This window comes from Physella acuta, unplaced genomic scaffold (genome assembly GCF_028476545.2).
Source record: "Physella acuta isolate Inbredline_101_S28 unplaced genomic scaffold, ASM2847654v3 ptg000433l, whole genome shotgun sequence".
NCBI classification, from domain to species: domain Eukaryota; kingdom Metazoa; phylum Mollusca; class Gastropoda; family Physidae; genus Physella; species Physella acuta.
The window spans coordinates 245,248-265,699 of NW_026731952.1; the positions used below are offsets into that span (position 1 = coordinate 245,248).

Consider the following 20,452-nt stretch of genomic DNA (forward strand, 5'->3'; position numbering starts at 1 on the left):
GTTGTCAGGCTAGGGTGTGGTTAGGTTAAGGTAAGGGCAGGGGCGTAGCGAGGGGGGGGGCGGGGGGTGCGGACCGCACCGGGTGACACCATTTAGGGGGGTGACACCAAGGCAAAAAATAGGAAAATATATAGAGAAAAACTCGAGGGGTGGGTGCAAATCGAAAGTTGGGGGTGGCGGTGCAAATAAAAAAATTTGAGGGGGGTGCAAATCGAAAGTTTGAGGGGGGGGGTGCAAATCGAAAATTTGAAAGTTTGTCCCTGGGAAGGTTCTCTATGCCTCTGGGGGGGAGGGACACCATTAAGTGCCGCACCGGGTGACACCCGACTTGGCTACGCCACTGGGTAAGGGTGGTGTATGGTAGGGGTGTGGTAAGGTAAGGGTGTGGTTAGGTATAGGAGTGGTAAGTTACTGGTGGTGTAAGGTAGCGCTGCAGCACAGTCAACAGTTGTACACTGGTAACTCGAGACCATTCACCCTGACCTTCAAAACATCCACACACACACACTATTTTGAAAATGTCACACATTTAGTCCGACCTTCACTCTCCCCAACAAACACAACACGGTACAAATGAGCAGGCCACCCCCTCCACCCCCACCCTCGACACGTCACCTAGAAAAACCAACAGCAACTGTCAACACCGAGTACACGTCCTAACAACTGGCCACCAACTGCTTTAGTCTCAGTACAAACACAAGCTACCCTCGCCGCTACACCAGCTAACGGCGACCTCGATCCTAGGCTCGGTCCCTGCCACTTTGTGATGGACAGCTGGTTACATGCGAGACTGACAGTCCAATCAGGCTTCGTTAGTGAGATGGCACGGAGTAGGGCCGCATTGTAAGGCCGAGACAATCATTTCATCATCTCTACAGATGGTTCGCATTTTACCACTTGATGGTGCCTGATTCAATGGGAATAATGGGAACGGGTTAGACCCCCCTCCCCCCCCCCCTACAAAATCTATAGGGCGAGTGTTCCGGGGTGGGTGTTCCTAGGAGTGGCGTGTGTTGATGATCGCGTGTCGGCGTGATGGTGAGATGGTGTTTGGTGACGGTAGGCGTGTATGTGCTGTATTGTTAGGTGATATACAAAGGGTGTTTGTTGTATGTTATGATAGGGGTAAGGGTGGGGTTAAGATGTGTGTGGGGGGGAGGGGGGTAGCTTAGGGTGGGGTGGGATTGGGGGGGGGGTGAGTGAGTGATACTTGGCGGGAGGGTCGGCGTGTGTCGAGTGTGTAATTGTAGTGTGTAATTGGGGTGTGTAATTAGGGTGTGTAATTGTGATGTGTAATTGGGGTGTGTAATTAGGGTGTGTAATTGTGATGTGTAATTGCAGTGTTAAGGCGCGTGGTTTGGTTGAGTGACATGACCGATGTGAGAGGTAGTCTGTGTGTGAAAGTTGGAGTCATGTGTGTGATGTTGGGTGTAGTGTGTGGGGTGGGAGTGATGTGTGATGGTGGGGGTAATGTGTGGGGCGGGAATGATGGTGGGGGCAATGTGTTGGGTGGGGTGGGAGTGATGTGCGATGGTGGGAGTAATGTGTGATGGTGGGGGTAATGTGTGGAGGTGAAGTGTGGTGATGTGGGGGAGTTGTGTGTTTTGACTGACCAGATATACATCAAACAATGAGCCCCTGACACACACGTGACTCACTTGTGTCAGTGACCCCCCCCTCCCCCACAGCAGCAACATTAAAAAAACGACTCCATCCCTACCTCCTGCCCCACCCCCTAGAATAGGGTGGGTTTTATTTACAGATCAAAAGAAGGAGCGGAAACAGGCAGCCACTGTGAGTTAAACACGACTGAGGGTGGGGGTGGGAATTCTTTAATCAATAACATTGATTCCACGAGACGAGGGACAGACCGGTGGAGATCCTTCAAGGGCCAACTCGACTCTCGGGGGATTATGGGGAGGGGGTCGTGGACTCGAAAGTGAGAGACTGATTAATGACCCCTGCTGTCGGCTATGACAACAACCCGATAGAGACCGCCATGTTTAAATACAGGGAGTGGGTGAGGCGTGTGTTGGGCGATTTGAGAACCTTCGTTATTCACCGCTCAGCCTGCCAGTGCTATACATTGGTTTATAATTTGAGAACCTTCGTTATTCACCGCTCAGCCTGCCAGTGCTATACATTGGTTCATAATTTGAGAAACCGTTATTCACCGCTCAGCCTGCCAGTGCTATACATTGGTTTATAATTTGAGAACCTTTGTTATTCACCGCTCAGCCTGCCAGTGCTATACATTGGTTTATAATTTGAGAACCTTTGTTATTCACCGCTCAGCCTGCCAGTGCTATACATTGGTTCATAATTTGAGAAACCTTCGTTATTCACCGCTCAGCCTGCCAGTGCTATACATTGGTTTATAATTTGAGAACCTTCGTTATTCACCGCTCAGCCTGCCAGTGCTATACATTGGTTTATAATTTGAGAAACCTTCGTTATTCACCGCTCAGCCTGCCAGTGCTATACATTGGTTTATAATTTGAGAACCTTCGTTATTCACCGCTCAGCCTGCCAGTGCTATACATTGGTTTATAATTTGAGAACCTTCGTTATTCACCGCTCAGCCTGCCAGTGCTATACATTGGTTTATAATTTGAGAACCTTCGTTATTCGGTGCTCTGTCGGCCAGGGCATTACATTGATTCATAATTTGAGAACCTTTGTCTAAACATAAATCTATAACATGAAGACCTTCGTATACATTGGTTCATAATTTGAGAACTTTGGTCTAAACATAAATCTATAATTTGAGAACCTTCGCCAGACCAAAATATTATCTTACGATTGTGGGGACCTTCAATGCGACCATACGAAAAATTGTGTTTAAATTAAACCCCATTGTAAAGTTTAAACAATCTACTTGTTTTTCTTTATTACATAAAAATTCAATAAAAGAGTTTTCGATCAAAGGACTTCGTCGATAAATAAACAACAATGATTACATATAATTAAAACAAAAATTAAAGCAGTTTCATTAGATGTAGGAGGTCGTTTTTTTTTCCTTTTATAATCAAGTACAATCCTTTTTATAAGCTAGTACAATCCTTTTTATAAGCAAGTACAATCCTTTTATTCAACTTGGTTAAGTGAAGGATCAAAGACACACAGAGACCCGCCATTTTGTGAGACCTGCACACGTGCCAACACACATGACAGAGTGAGTTAACGTGTAGTTAATTCTCGAGAGGGATGCCCTCTCGGCTGTACGGATAGAAAATGTAAACAGCCACGGTCAACAGTGGACTGGCTACTGGTCAATAAGTAGGCCAAATAACATGGCTGACAAAGCGGCAAAAATAGCTTTTAATGAAGACTGATTTCCTCTTGTGTTTAATTAAACAGACGCAAACAATGACTTGATTAAATAAACTAATTAAGGAAGGTGCGCAGTTGTTGACATGAATGCATGATGATCTGGGGCAGGGGTTGTAAACGATTCACCTGAAATGATCAGACGACTATATTGTAACATCCCCACCTGGATCCAAATAAACTCAACAACAGGAGAATACAGGACGTCGTAACGTTTTTGTATTGCTGAACAAACCTGCTAGGGTGACATCAAGCCGTGACCTAGTTTCGCTGATTTATGGTTCAGTTGCTGTGAATCTAAATGTCAACACCACTCGGCCACCACAAGCAGTTCAACTTTGTTGAGGGGGAAGGGGGCAGTTTCACTTTGTTGTGTTGCGGTTTAGGGGGAGCAGTTAAAGTTGCTTAGTTTAACGTGTTTTAGGGGGAGAAATTAAACTTTGTTGGGGTTTGTTTTAATGGTGGTGAGGTGGATTGTTTCACTTTGTGTGGCGTATTTGGGGCGAGGCAGTTTCACTTTGTCATGGTATATCGTATGGAAGAAAGCAGTTTACTTCGATGAAGCGCATGTCTAGGGTGGGGGGGGGGGGGGGAGGCTGCTAGATCTTCAGCTTAGAGCGTGTTGGATTAGGCCCAAAGTTTTTTTTAGCCATGTGACGAAGATTGCTCATGTCTATTTATAGAACAAGGATCATTTTAGCGCCTAAGGCCATGGGAAACGACTGTCCATTAATAAAGAAAATAACGTCAACCTTCAAACTGTCTATCTGTTGATTTAGATATAGATATAGAGATTATAAACTTTTCCTGAACATATAGTTGTAAAAATGACTCATCGTGTGCTTACTGATGAGAATAATGGACCTATAAGGCCACCCAGCTTTACAGGTAATATAGGGTCACCCAGCTATACTGGACCTATAAGGTCACCCAGCTATACTGGACCTATAAGGTCACCCAGCTATACTGGACCTATAAGGTCACCCAGCTATACTGGACCTATAAGGTCACCCAGCTATACTGGACCTATAAGGTCACCCAGCTATACTGGACCTATAAGGGCACCCAGCTATACTGGACCTATAGGGACTCCCAGCTTCACAAAAACTGTGAATTAGATGTCTTGTGAAACTATGTTGGTACGGAACACAGTCGGTACATAAAGCTACACCACATTAGACGTGTTAATAAATTATTTTCTTTAAATATATAATAATGACCATGGTATACATAATTATAAAGTAAAGCAATTTTGAAATATTCTTACAAACAGTTGTTAAACATCTCATTTAATCAAATATTATGTCACACTGCTTATCATCGGGTCTTGACCTAGGTGTCAAATTTGAAAGAAATCGGTTCGGTAGGAGTGGTCTAAATTTCGCTTGCCAGTTTCTACCCATGACGAAGAAATGAGAACGACAGAGTAATCAAGTAGAAACCGAAAAAACGTTCCACTGTATCGGTGACGGCGGTTTGTGATGGTAACAGCAACCATTCAATCAACGGTTAGATCCCATGGTGTTTTGATGGACAATGGACACGCTCTCCACGGACTAATTAATCAATCCCATAACTAAAAAACTGACGATACGGTTCATTGGTCGCGTGACCTGCACAGCAGACGTCATGGATAGCTGACATAAAAAGTACAGGGTCAAGTTTACAAAAGGGTAAAAGTCTGTTAATAACGGTCCTTCTACCCCCCCCCCCCCCTTATTGTGTCCTGTATCAAACTAGGTCAGCCTTAAGTGTGATCATGTGACTAAGCCAGACGACTCGCCACTAGACGAGACAACAGGCGAGGGCTGTTTAAAATACATCTAAATACACTTGAAGCTCTTTAACTCCATTCAAAAATATCGCCCAGGGTAGAACATCAAAGCTATGTTTACTAACACAGAACTTTCCTTTTTTTTTATAAAAATGCATAAAATAAATAATAACTTGTTATAAAGTTATTTTATAATGATAATAAACCGTTCAGTTTCGTGTATGCATGCACGTGTTAACATATAAAACATGAGCTCACACCGAATTTTTTCTCTCAACCAAATGTGACAATTGGCGAATAGACTCTCGACGTGGAAGTATTGTGAGTGTAATAACGTTATGTCAAGCACTTTTAGCATGTTGGTACAACACTTGACAATGGTGGTATATGTTAGTAGAGGATGGCAATCACACGAGTTAGTCTAGACAGGTCTAGAGGGCAGTCTGTGGTATATGTCAATAGTGGACAGCTATCTATTGAGCAGGTCTTGAGGGTAGTATGCGGCATCTGTCAGTATGTGGTTACTGTTAGTATGTGTTATATAATATCTGTTAGTATGGGATCACTAGACCCACACAGAGGTGTAGAGGCTTGGTGTCTCTAGACCCAAGAACAAGACCCCCCCCCCCCCGCCAACACTAAGCCCAGTGTCTAGTGGGTGTAGGGGCAATAATTCACACGACTAGCCCAGTGGGCGACAACACAGACAGTCAAACCACTTCACGCATCAGCCGGCTCAGTCACACTCGACTGAACAGGTCATTTCGTCGTCTGTAGGATGAACCAGGCCGACATAGCTAGGGGGTGACTCACGCCCCAAAGATCGAAGTGACGAGCGGTACTCGCCTATCTGGTTCACCACCATCCAAGTTCCAACCACAGCCGTTTATATCATCAAACTTACACAAGATCGGGTTTTCCCGTTGACTATTTTAAAAGGGGTTACGTGTGCTATTTTTAGAGAATCACGTCATAAATGCGTAGGGAAAAAAAGAAGAAAATGTCTCGATTTCTTGTGAAGCTCTATATTTTTTTTTTACAGATTATAATTATTATTGATTGATGTGTCGTTGCGGAAAAGAACAGCACTGATCCACAGCGACGAGTCACTAATCGTGGATTAATAACTTAATCCTATCGACGTTAAATGCAACTCGCTTTATATTTTAGCACATTCTAGAAACATGGAAGTAAATAACCGAGTAGTTCTTCCAATGTTGTCAATTTACTTGGGTCCTATTCTCTAAAGACGTGTGTACATTCACCACGCTGTTCTGTACCGAAGGAGACCGTGGGTCAAGTCGTCCGATGCAATTGTAACAATGTGCATATACGGTTTTTATATGTATGTCTCAACGGTCACTTTTCAATCCCAACAAGCATACGACCCTAGGACAAATATAAGTACATACACATTATATAATCAGTATTCTTAGCCTCGCCGCTTTAGAGGAAATGATAACCAAGTTAGTGGCATACACACACACACACACACATATATATATATATATATATATATATATATATATATATATATATATATATATATATATATATATATATATATAGATCTATATATATATATAGATCTATATATCGCACAACAAAACCTCTCCTTGACTACTGTTCTAGCCTTTCATTTGGATACCAGTCAGTGACCGAGACTAATGTCACAAAACACGTTTTGTTGAAAATAAGTCATAAGTTTTGTCCGCTTTTTTTTATAGTCGTGCAATCGCACTCTGTACTGCTGAAGTCCTTATGTCGAAACAACCCTTTGAACATTGAGGTGGCTGAGACTGCCTGTACTGCAACTAATAACCCCAAGAGAACCCGTCTAGCCATACACCCAGCAGGACATTGCCACTGTTTTGTTCCATTGCCTTGTGATTTCACCAGAACAAGAATGGACAGAGCTGTTATAAAACCCATAATCCCATTGTCTACACATGACGTCACTTCCTGTTGTACGAAGCTTCACATTGCATAGGACTCCTACAAGTACTGAAGTAATTTAATTAAATGGGTATAGGAAGTTTAAAGCCACGTTAGATAACCTCATGTTCAGAGGCGTAGCAAAGGGGGGGGGACGACATATGTCCCCGGCGCCGACCTTGGGGGGGGGGGGGGCGCCAAAATGGGTTGGAAAAACATTGAAAGTTTGAGGGGAGGGGGGTGCAAATCAAAAGTTTGAGGTGGGTGCAAATCGAAAGTTTGTCCCCGGGAAGGGTTGCTACGCCTCTGCTCATGTTCAAGTCTTTCAAAAGCAGATTTTATTTTTGTGCTGTCATGGAGTCTGTTGATTTAGTTATGTGATCGGGTAAATTTACCTCAAACTATAATGTGAATTAACATAAAAATACAAAACGAATATCGTGAATTAACATAAAAATACAAAACGAATATCGTGAATTAACATAAAAATACAAAACGAATATCGTGAATTAACATAAAAATACAAAACAAATATCGTGAATTAACATAAAAATACAAAACGAATATCGTGAATTAACTTAAAAACACACCACGAATTAAGGAAATTCTTTTCTTTTCAAGTTGAAAAGCGGTCGTAATTTATTAATTAAAAGACATTCGTTAAAGTAAAGCTGAAAATGATTACCAAGTAAGGTGAACGGTACGGTGTATGAGTAAAATTCCCAAACACCTCCTCCCCCCCCCCCCCCCCCACAGAGCCACAGAAGTCTGGCTAAACCAGCCACCCAACCACAAAGACTAACTAATGGAATGGATTGGTCAGAATTATTGATCACACCTACACAGCTTCCCAGAGCTTTCAAAACTCGTTGGTGTTATTAATTAGGGGCGGAGGGAGGGGGGGGGGGGGTACCATTGTGTGCTGAGGCGGAGCAGTCGTTAGTCCATAACACTCAGGGAAAAAATCATTACTATGTATTATAGTACTACAGCCATAAGTCCATAACACTCAGGGAAAAAATCATTACTGTGTATTATAGTACTACAGTCATTAGCCCATAACACTCAGGGAAAAAATCATTACTGTGTATTATAGTACTATAGTCATTACTCCATAACACTATGGAAAAAAATCATTACTGTGTATTATAGTACTACAGTCATTAGCCCATAACACTCAGGGAAAAAATCATTACTGTGTGTTAACTCATTAGCTGGCATGAAACTGTGTGTCAGTGTATTTATCCCACATATCTACGACACATGCAGTGTGTAAAAAGTCACTGAACTATGTCAAGTCCCACTGAGAAGGTGTAAGTAAAATCTGGTCACACTTGGCTGGCTGGGTGATTAAAAATAGTTGTGTAATTCAAGAAGGTGAGACTAAAATAGAACTTTAAACCCTCTTGTTGTCAGGTGTGTGGTAATGGGCAGGTGTGATAGAGGTTGACAAACACACCAAAATGGTGACACACACACACATCCAAATGGTGACACACACATCCTAATGGTGACACAAACACACCAAAATGGTGACACACACACATCCAAATGGTAACACAAATACACCAAAATAGTGACACACACAAATCAAAATGGTGACACAAATACACCAACATAGTGAGACACACAAATTCACATGGTGACAAAAGCACATCCAAATGGTAACACAAACACATCCAAACTGCAATATAACACACCAAATGGTGACACACATACTAGTGACAACACAAACCCAATGGTGACAAGCAGCCTACAAAAATCCTAACATTTATAAGTACTACTAAACATTTAGATGAGCTAGGACAAACAACTAAAAAAATTCACCATCACTAACAGACTTTTGTCTACTACACCAAATGTCTATCAAATATTTAAAAGTAAAACAGACATTTACAAGTATCAAAAGGGTAATTATAATCTAATTATATTTCCCCAGAGAAATAGCATTTTTTACTTCCTTTAATGTACCAACTTTAATCACATTTTTTAAATTCTTTAGATAAAAGTTTTTGATCTGCAAGAAGACAGTTTTTAAGGGAAAATGGGTCAGTAGAAACTAGTTAATCTCAAGGTGTAATGGAACAGGCCTGCTGGTTTTACTCTTGGCACACCTGAGCTTAATGTCTTGTGTACCTACAACAGCAATGGCTAGGTAAATCTGAACCTTTCAACAAATACCATACATGCTTACAACTTATGTTTTTTTACTTACGTAATGACAATACATGTAAGGAAAAAAATCTATTTTAAACAATTTTGTTTTTGTATTGGGAAAGGGGGGGGGGGATGTATTTCACGTTTGATAACAGGGCAAGATGGACCAAAGTATTTAGCTCAACTAGGTCATGAGGTCAGTGCCATCAACCTGTTGTGCTGGTTCATTTAACTTTCAATTGTCTTTAATAATAGGATACAGTTGTAAACTCAGGCAACATCAAGACAAGGGTGATCTTGTGCTAATGGTTCATTAAAAAGTTACTATGGTTCTAATGACTTTGAAGTATACATTCAAATAATTTTTTGGTGTAATCTCTTGGCAGCGGGGTGTGGTAGTTGTGAGGGGTGGGGGAGCTAGAAGGTGATGGTGGGGAGCGGGGGAAGCTATCGGTGAGGGAAACTGCATCTGACGAGATAGACTGAGCAATAACAAGGACGTTCATCACAGTTGAGATCAAGGGTATGATAACAAAACTAAAAAAAAAAACAACAACCCCAGGCACCAGCTTTGTAACCATGGTTACCACTCTGGCTGTCTCTGCATTCATGGCTTCATGTTATATTATACAGAATGTTACGGTAATGATTAGGGCTACAACTTGATATGTTTGACATTAAGCTATTTTTGTCTGGTATTGCTAATGCTAAATGGATGTAACAGAAATAATTATATAAACATTCAGTATGAGAACTGCTTCAGTTAATTTGCCCATGTAAAAGGTAAAACTCTAAATCAAAAGTTTTAACTATTGGTTTAAAGTGGTGGAGTACTGCCCTTCTCATTTCTTTGCCTAGAGCTTTTACATGTGGTAGTTAATTTGATGTTTGGTCACTTTCATTATGAAAATAATTTGATGTTTGGTCACTTTCATTATGAAAATAATTTGATGTTTGGTCACTTTCATTATTGAAATAATTCAATGTTTGGTCACTTTCATTATTGAAATAATTTGATGTTTGGTCATTTTCATTATTGAAATAATTTGATGTTTGTACACTTTTCATTATTGAAATAATTTGATGTTTGTACATTTTTCATTATTGAAATAATTTGATGTTTGTACATTTTTCATTATTGAAATAATTTGATGTTTGTACACTACAGCAAATGATGAATGTCTAACATTGGGATCTCGGGTCATTTGATTTAGAGATCAAAACATATCACAAAATACATCAGATCATTCAATGTTTGAAACATTAACTATTCATTCTTCACTTGACAGAGTGAAACAAAATAAACAAAATTGATATTTCTCTATCTCCACAACCAAACGTCACTAGATCTACATCAGCCACATCAAACCTAACCATAATCTTTAGAGTTATCATTAATAAATTCCATTATAAATCTAGCAGCTTAAACATTTGCAAACTTTATTTTGAGGTCCAATTGCAGGTTACACTAACACAATTTAAATTAACCTAATTCTTTGCCAACCTAAATTAGATGTTTGGTCTACTAGAGTCTAGATTCTACTCCATAGAAAAAAAATACTTAATAGTATTAAAGGGCCTAAATAGTACTGAATATTACTATATCTAGGTCAAGAAACAGGATCTTTTAGCATTAGGTTAGGTCTACTATAAAACTAGACATGGTCCAAGGTCTCATTAATGTTTTTATTTCAGGGTCTAGAAATCTCTCAGATTATTTGTTGTACATTTTCTTTGTTGGCATCTTACAAATGTATAATGGCCTAAAACTTAAAACTATGACATTATCTAAAAATATCTAGGCCTAACTAAATCTTCTTTTTTTAGTTTTTTTTATTTATTAGGCCTATTGATTTTATTTTTAAAATTTTTAAATTTTAGTCAAATTTTTAAAAAAAATCATTTTATTATTAGATTCTAGAACTAGAAGTCATAAAAATTATAAACTAATATAAACACTAGCACAATCTTTCAAAAGTCATCTAATGAGCTTTAATTATGATTAAGTAAGAACGAAACCATCAAGGCTTGCAATATTGTCGGTTAAGAATTTTCGCCAGAACAGTGTTTAATTCACCTAAGGCGTAATAACAACATTATCAATATTGAAAGAAATAACTGGAATTTTTATTAGGCGGCGGCCATTTTCGCCCTCGCTACAACATCAGTCAGGATAAAAATACACAGCATATTTTCAATCTAACTCTAAAAATATATTTTTATAGTTACCTGTAAGACGGATTTTCATGTGGCCATGCCTTCTTGGCCCCTCGCTAGCCATCGTGAACAACACATTTAAAGCTAAACATCCTTTATAAAAATCACAAATGTTTGGAATCCGACATTATTACAGTTCCTTTCTTGCTGTGCTTTGAATGAACCAAGTTGCCCTCTGTATGCAAATGTATGATTCGTCACTTCCTATAGGGAACTTCGGACGTCATATTTAAAAGAGGAATTCCCGTCGCAAAGCCATGTCTATTTTTAGAACGAATCTAGGTCACGACTATAAGAGAGGACAACATCGCTAAAATAAAGTTAAAGGGAAGCTACCATTGTTTTATTTTTATGTATCGGGAAATTTTATTTCTTATCTCCTCTTAGTGTTTTAATTTTTAAAAAATTAGATAAAAACTAAAAGAAATAATACTGCTTTGATTTTAAACCTTTATATAAATAAAACAAACAAAAAAAAAAGTTGAACTGTATACAACAATATATGGGTTTTAAGAGAATAAAGCCACAGTGTACTAAAGTGTGATTAATAATTAAAGTCATTAGGGTTGGGTTGTAAACAGGTGGCCAAAATGTAACGTGTAATTAAATATAGAGTGGAACCAAATGTAGTGTAAGATCTAGAATAGCCCAAATGCAACGTATAATATAGAATAGCACAAAATGCAACTTATAATATAGAATATCCAAAAATGCGGCATATTATATAGAATGGTCAATAATGCAGAAATAACACCAAGTGACGGCAATATTAAGTTTCCTGCATATTTTTTAGCGTATAAATCTTATTTAATTAAAGTTGGACCCTAAGTCAGTGGTTAAAAAATGGGTTATACATGGGTTTGAGTTGAGTTAAAATAATATTTTAAACTGGTTGAGCTCATCTAATAACGTCAACCTGACTCCAGGTGTAGCTAGTCTTTGTAGTGCCAGCTTAAAGGTCCCGTCTCCAGATGTTTTTGGCCAACCTTTTTTTGCATTTCCTTACGAATTCCACTTCAGTGTCTGTCCATTTATATTGTTTGGTGGTCTGCACAGTGTGTGTACTATCCAACCCCATATTCTTTTCTTAATGTCTTCACCAGCAGAAAGTTGTCCTGTCGTTTCCCAAATGCTTTTATTACATAATTTAGCAATAACCGCTTTTCTTTAAATTAACTTAAATATGATACGTCAATTATATCAAGAAAATCATTTTATTTTCTTCATTCAAGTTTTTATATGGTTTGATGCTCCACAACACTGTTCAGTAGTTTTATAGTATACTGCTGTAGAAATTTTAAATGTATCGGGGAGATAACCGAGGAAAATTGATGCTTTCTAAGTAATATTTGAGTATTTTCCCTTGTACTGTTTTTTTTCCCAATATTTTATTAAACAATAAACTTACGCATATTATGAGTGGTTAATGGTTTTCTTGGCTAGACAATTTCAAAAACACTAAAAATGAAATAAATAAAGTAGTCTCATTTCCGTTAAGAGGGACTCCACAAAATTTATATCAGGCTATTAAAAGGAAAAAAAAATATTTTCCCTCCATTGTGTACATGAAATGGTGCACAGTGGCGTAGGCAATAATTTGTAATGGGGGTGTGGGGGTATTTACACACACACACACACACTCACACATACTCTCCTCTCTCTCACATATAGAACCTGTGTGTGTGTGAGTGTATAAATCCCCCCCCCCCCCCCCAGCTTTCCATTATAGCTTCCTTCCTACGTCACTACGCTCCACTAACAGTTAACCGAAAATAAAACGGAGCCTTCACTTTAAGATTTGAAAAAAAAAAATCTCATTGTGTTCCAAACCCGCACATAACGACGCTGATCACCATTCAGCGACACCAATAAAACCGGCACTCAATTTTAATTACCGACTTTTGATAAAACCGTCTAGTCCTAGAAATTGTATTAATTATGTGCGTGGCGTTTAATTAATCTAATTAATCATGCTTGTCAATGTAGCAGAATTAATATATTACACGTGCTACCCGCAACGATTTTTTTCGCGAATTGCGAGTTTGCTTAATCAGCCGTATTGCGAATAAAAACACCTGCGAATTGTTCGCATCTTAATTTCTCGCAATTACATTCGAACAAAACTCGAAATTAGCCCGGCTGATTCACAGGTCGTTCAGGGGAGGTAAGTGAGAAAAATTATAAAACGCAACCGTAGTTAAAAGCCCTTTACGACAGAAAGTGTGGGGCAAATAGTTCCAAATACAGTAGTGTACTATCAGTGCGTTGGATTAGTTGTGTTCATGGGGTTAGGTGCACATGGGTATCAATGAGGAAGAAATTAATTATTAAAAATTTGTATTAGACGGCCACTGTGTAATATTGTATTGGACGGCCGAAACGTGTAATTGGACGGGTAAAACTTGTGTTTGTATTGGTCTGGTACTATATTGGACGGCCAAAACCTATTTCTGTATTGGACGGTTAAAACCTGTAAACGTATTGAACTGTCACAACTTATTATTGTATTGGACGGCCAAAATCAGTTATTATAATGGACGGCCAAAATCAGATATTGTAATGGACGGCCAAAATCACTTATTGTAATGGACGGCCAAACCTGTTATTATATTAGACTGTCACAACCTACCGTAACCGTATTACCTGGCGTGGGATTGCCCTTCTTCGGGTTTAGTATGACTTTCATCATTCCTCAACTGGCACCCTCCCATAACGACTGGCCACTAGGTGTCGGGACGGTAAAGCTCGTGGCTACTAAACTGAGTTCGAACCCACAAGCAGATTATGTTCTAAAGCAGGGGACAGCCACTCTTCTAGGAGAGACAACTCCAAAATCAAACAACTACTGCCTAGTGGTTTGTTCTTGACTGAACAAAGACTATGGAAGCAAATCCTGAATGAAAATTAGGCTGAAATCGGAGTCAACGGCCTATATGGCACATAACACGTAATACTTAATTGTGTTGGAGGAAATCCTTGCCTACATTACAATTAAGAACAAAGAAGAAGTTCTGACCACTTAATATTCCACTGACCCCAGTCACTCCCCAACACCAATTATCCACTGGACATTGACACCCTCCACCTCCTTGTAACCCACCCTAAGGCCACTATCTAAAACAAAAACTTTCTACAACCCCTCCTCCCCACGATTGTAGGAAAAAAAAGGCACAGGGGAAAAAGTCACAGAAAAAAAGTCACAGAAAAAAAGTCACAAATGTGTGTATTGCATTGAATTTGTTAATACTTTTAAGATTTTAGAAAATGCAAATCAACTTGGTAAATTAAATGTGATGTATACATTAAAGAGAATATGTTCGTAGGTTGTACATATACTGTGACACACGTACAAATATTCAGTCTGAAGTATTTAGGTTTTAATTCAGTTATAGAATAGAATTAAGTAGACTGTTCAAACCTACTCAGTTTTCATCGTGTTTTTAAAATACAAACTTTGAATCAGCGTGAAATGGCAAGAAGACATAGTTAATATGATTTCTTTTTCCTAAACCCGTCGCAACATTAGTTCAGCCACCTTTACTGCCCACATTTATCGCTCTCATTACATTACAAAACATAGGATCAAACCAAAAAGCCGACACGGTACAAAGGCTGTCATTGAAAACGATAACAATTCACAATGTGTACGGACTAGGCCGACAGTCCACGGACACAAAAAAGCAACAAAACACAACGATGTACCTCTATTTCTTTTATACTTATTTTTTTAACCAGATATTTAAATGAATATGTAACGAAATTTGAGTCTGCTGTGTAAGATATCTTTTGTACTTTTACTTATTGTGATGATGTGATCAAAGTTGGGTTATTATTTGAAAACCCCACCCATATTTATACACACCCAAAATTTTACGATTCTCAAAAAGTAAAATAAAATATTTCTTAATACACATTTGTGACTTTTTGCTGTGACTATTTCTGTGGCTTTTTTTCCGAAATTGTTTTCCTTTGTGACTTTCTTTCCTAGCAAAAACTGACTTTTTTTCTGTGGTTTATTTTTCCTGCCTTTTTTTTCGTTCACCCTTCCCCACACGCCAAATCTCTATCCACTGACAATACACCTCCCCCTCCCAACACCTAAACGGATAGACTTTACCAATAAACACCTCATCATTACTCACACATCCACAACCACATCATCCCACCTACATCATCAACCCCTCACACATCATTAGGCTCTACACCCCAGTTGCAACATCTTTTCTACCCCCCCCCCATCTACCGCCCACCATTACCCCTCCTCCCATCTTTTTATGATCATCACTCCTCCTCTTACCCCCCCCCCCCCCCACGTGACCAGATCGTGCCGTTAACGCCGTCTAGAGCAGAGAATATTTTTGTTACCTACGGGACAGATCCGTTAGAACATAAGGCTTTTAGGCCACCCCACGTGACCTCCTTCCCCCCACCCACACACCCACACACGACACTCTCCGTCTGCCGGAACAACACACAAACAACGCAGCACAGTGTGTTTTTGTGTTACCCAGCTCACTGGGTGATCGGGTTACGACTTTAAAAAGCAACAGCACATCGGTAGGTTAAGTGTTACTGTAAAGTCTAGATCTCGATAAGTTAAGGGTTACTGTAAGTCTAGATCTCGATAAGTTAAGGGTTACTGTAAGTCTAGATCTCGATAAGTTAAGGGTTACTGTAAGTCTAGATCTCGATAAGTTAAGGGTTACTGTAAGTCTAGATCTCGGTAAGTGAAGGGTTAAGGTCTAGATCTCGGTAAGTTAAGGGTTAAGGTCTAGATCTCGGTAAGTTAAGGGTTAAGGTCTAGATCTCGGTAAGTTAAGGGTTAAGGTCTAGATCTCGGTAAGTTAAGGGTTAAGGTCTAGATCTCGGTAAGTTAAGGGTTAAGGTCTAGATCTCGGTAAGTTAAGGGTTAAGGTCTAGATCTCGGTAAGTTAAGGGTTAAGGTCTAGATCTCGGTAAGTTAAGGGTTAAGGTCTAGATCTCGGTAAGTTAAGGATGACGTGTCTTAATGACAGACACCCGCCCTATAGCGGCACAACCAAGGGGTGTGTTTAAAGTTCCGGGTTTATGGTTAGGCTCAAAACGATACCAAGCGATAGGGTTGGATCGATACCAAACGATAGGGTTGGAACGATACCAAACGATAGGGTTTAGGGTGAGGGTTAGAACGATACCAAACGATAGGGTTAGGCTTAGAACGATACCAAACTATAGGGTTAGGTTTAGAACGATACCAAACGATTGAGTTAGGCTTAGAAACGATACCAAGCGATTGAGTTAACCCGATTAAGGTACGCCTAACCAACTTGTCAAAAATAATTAGCGGTGATTGATCTCAATGAGTCAGCACCGAACCCTGTCAACACCGGCGCGAGGGTCAACAATCTACCCCCCCCCACCCCACCCACCTCCCGCCCCCATGCGACACAACACATGGTCCCTCTCATCCACCGAGCAGACTTTGCCCCCGGCCCGAAGTTTTTATCCCCCACGGCCGAAGATAGTAATTAAGCAGATCGGCTTAAAGCGCCCCCTACGCGGTCCACCCATCGCTCGCGACGTAACGATCGTGCCCGCGTATTGGTAGGTTTACCTGGCCAGTGCGTGATACAGATCGGAGAGTCAGAACTATCTGGCAAGTGTGTAGCCTGCCTCGGTGTGAACCGGCAGACCACACACAAACTGATGACGTGTGTTGTTGATGACGTGTGCTTCCTCCCCTCCCATCCCCCCTAAACCTAAAGGTCTGAATTTTTTTTCTCCACCAAATGGAGGCGGGCGATAGATTTTCGCCCAGGGCCTACCGATAGTACCAATCTCTAGTGATATAGGCCAAGTATGGCCTCGGCCAAATCAATCGGCAAGTTGGCCTTTATTAAGGGGCGCTTCGGTGATGTCATGCATACATTTATCAGACGACCGACCGCAGGCGAATCGCTGGCAAGTTGGGTTTCATGTGTGCGTGTGTTTAGACCTCCGCCCCTCTCTCACTTTCTCTCTCTCTCTCTCTCTCTCTCTCTCTCTATCCCCCTCACAATGAATTTATCCCAACTTAGACTCAGTGCCGCGTCATATTCATCCCTACCTCATTCTCTCGTTCTTTACCATCTTTCTATCTACCTCAGCACAAACACCCCCCCCTCCCCTGACCCCATCACAAACTACCCCCACCCCCACTCCTCTAACGATAAGCTCTGTCTTTAAATTAAAAAAAAACAACTATACTTTTATACTACCTTTCTCTCACTCAAATTCATCTTCTCCTTCTCACCTTCTCTCATTCTCCCTCCTCCCCATTCTCTTTCTCTCCACCCCCTCCCTCCCTCCCTAATCCGTCCACCCCAACGTTCGCAAATCGCGTGAGCTGCCTTGGGCTATCAGTCAAGCACGAACTCCCGGACTCCCAGCATCGAACCGGAGACCGGTTTGGGCCTCGAATGAAAACGACCGGCATAGGCCTTCATTAGCCCCAATCAGCCGGCGGAGCTCAGGGGAATTTCCTGTCAACAGCAGCCGTGGCGTGGTGTCTCTCCTCCGCTCTCTCTCTCCCTACTCCAATTCTCCGTCTCTCTCTCTCTCCCCCGGGTTCGGCCTGTATTCAATCCACCACCGTTCCGCCTCTCCCCCATTCTCGCCTCCTCTAACCACGCCTCCCCCAACATGTCTTTTTTTTCTCTCCCGCCCCCTCGTAATGGATGCCGCGACGATCGAAGTCCAAAGGGAAGCGAGCGCGACGACGAGGGCTTTTACTGCTACCTACCAGCGAGTTCTGGGTTGATTTTTTTTCTCTTTTTACTCACAGCGTTTATTACACGGCACTAATTCCATAAATGATGACACGTGAGGGGTCACTGGATTTAAGACAATATGTGGGAGGTTGGGGGTGGGATGTGACGTCACGATTTTTGAAATACAAACACACAACGCCGCCCCCTGGTATACTTATAATGTTAAATACCTTTAAATTCTTTAAATGCGAAGGACATAAAGTGGATTGTTAAAACGATGGTAATCGTTCATGATTAAGTTATATACCTGATAGATATCGGTGGTCATATAACCTTTTCGTGTCGCGACCAATGGTAGTGTGAGGAAGTGAACTGGAATAGTTGGAAAATCTGAGTGATTTGGCGACAACTTATTTCAGAAAGTCTAGTGGCGACAATCCAATGACGACACATCTAGCGACGACACATCTAGTGACGACATATTCACTGACGACACATCTAGTGACGACACATCTAGTGACGACATATTCACTGACGACACATCTAGTGACGACACATCTAGTGACGACACATCTAGTGACGACACATCTAGTGACGACATATTCACTGACGACACATCTAGTGACGACACATCTAGTGACGACATATTCACTGACGACACATCTAGTGACGACACATCTAGTGACGACACATCTAGTGACGACACATCTAGTGACGACACATCTAGTGACGACACATCTAGTGACGACACATCTAGTGACGACACATCTAGTGACGACTCATCCACTGACGATACGTTGTGTGACGACACCTTCACTGACGACACATCTAGTGACGACACATCTAGTGACGACACATCTAGTGACGACACATCCACTGACGACACATCTAGTGACGACATATCCACTGACGACACATCTAGTGACGACATATCCACTGACGACACATCTAGTGACGACACATCTAGTGACGACACATCTAGTGACGACACATCTAGTGACGACACATCTAGTGACGACATATCCACTGACGACACATCTAGTGACGACATATCCACTGACGACACATCTAGTGACGACACATCTAGTGACGACACATCTAGTGACGACACATCTAGTGACGACACATCTAGTGACGACACATCTAGTGACGACACATCTAGTGACGACACATCCAGTGACGACACATCCACTGACGACACATCTGGTGACGACATATCCACTGACGACACATCCAGTGACGACACATCTAGTGACGACACATCCACTGACGACACATCTGGTGACGACACATCCACTGACGACACATCCAGTGACGACACATCTAGTGACGACATATCCACTGACGACACATCTAGTGACGACACATCTAGTGACGACATATCCACTGACGATACGTTGTGTGACGACACCTTCAGTGACGACACGACGAAAGCTCTAATGATGACGGTCCGTCTGATGACAAAACTATCGATGATGAAATCACAAGAACGGTGTTTAAAAAAATCGAAAAAAAAAATGTGTTTTGGCAAGTTGCGTTAAAGCTTCTTTCATAACAATGTTCCTGTTAATCAACCTTGCGGGTTATATTTTGTGTTAAGGTTAGGGTCATGTTTAGTTTTAGATTTGGATTAGATTTGGGGGTGAGATCCCGATTTGGTTTGAGGGTTGGGTTGGGGGTTCAAACGATACTGTGAATGTGTCTTAAAGCGTAGGATGTGTATGTGTGTGTCAAGTTTATCTTGATGTGTGGAAGTGTGTGGTTCATACGATTGTGGGTCTGTATGGTAGTGTGTGGGTCAGTGTGATGTTGTGTTTTTGGGGTCAGTATTTGGATAAGCGTGGAAGAGTGTGGGTCAAGTTGTAGTATGTTAGTGTGTGGGTCCGTGTGTAGGTCAGTACTGTAATGTGTGAGTGCGTGCTCCACCGCTGACATAGGACCTACTAGAATCACCGTTTGACCTTCAACTTGGACCCCATCAAATCAATTACAACACATAACACCAGCTCAATTATTTGAGGTGTTAGCTCTGGGTTGGGGGGGGGGGGGGGGGGGGGAACTAAGCTTTGAAGTTTGAGATCAGGGTTCAACTCTTACCTCTCAGGTTTTAGACGTTAAGTTCCAAGTTTACCTTAAATGGCGTCACACTTTTTGACGACCCCTCCCCCTTAATATAGTCGCAAATTACACTATTTGTTGATTGAAACAGCCATTTAGATCTAGTTTAGCTGTCTCTAAACTATCACTGAGCTGGGTTATCATTGGGTTTACTGGAGTTTTTATTACATTTAAAAAAAAAGTATTAATAACA

The 20,452-nt window shown here is 41.0% G+C and overlaps 2 protein-coding genes across 2 annotated transcripts in view; one reads left to right on the forward strand and one right to left on the reverse strand.

Annotated features, from left to right (window-relative positions):
• The window catches only part of LOC131942920 (E3 ubiquitin-protein ligase SMURF2), a 64,377-nt gene extending 52,794 nt beyond the window's left edge, over positions 1-11,583 (reverse strand). The window contains exon 1 of the mRNA XM_059302890.1: positions 11,426-11,583. Coding sequence (XP_059158873.1) covers positions 11,426-11,477 — 52 coding nt within the window. The 5' untranslated portion in view covers positions 11,478-11,583. The remainder of the gene's footprint in view (positions 1-11,425) is intronic.
• A 5,668-nt stretch (positions 11,584-17,251) lies between these two features.
• Positions 17,252-19,589, forward strand: LOC131942924 (dentin sialophosphoprotein-like; the record flags this gene model as incomplete). Its single annotated transcript, XM_059302896.1, has 2 exons — positions 17,252-17,353; positions 18,570-19,589. Coding segments are annotated over exons 1-2 (1,122 nt in total), but the record flags the coding sequence as incomplete, so codon positions are not given.
• Positions 19,590-20,452: the final 863 nt, after the last annotated feature.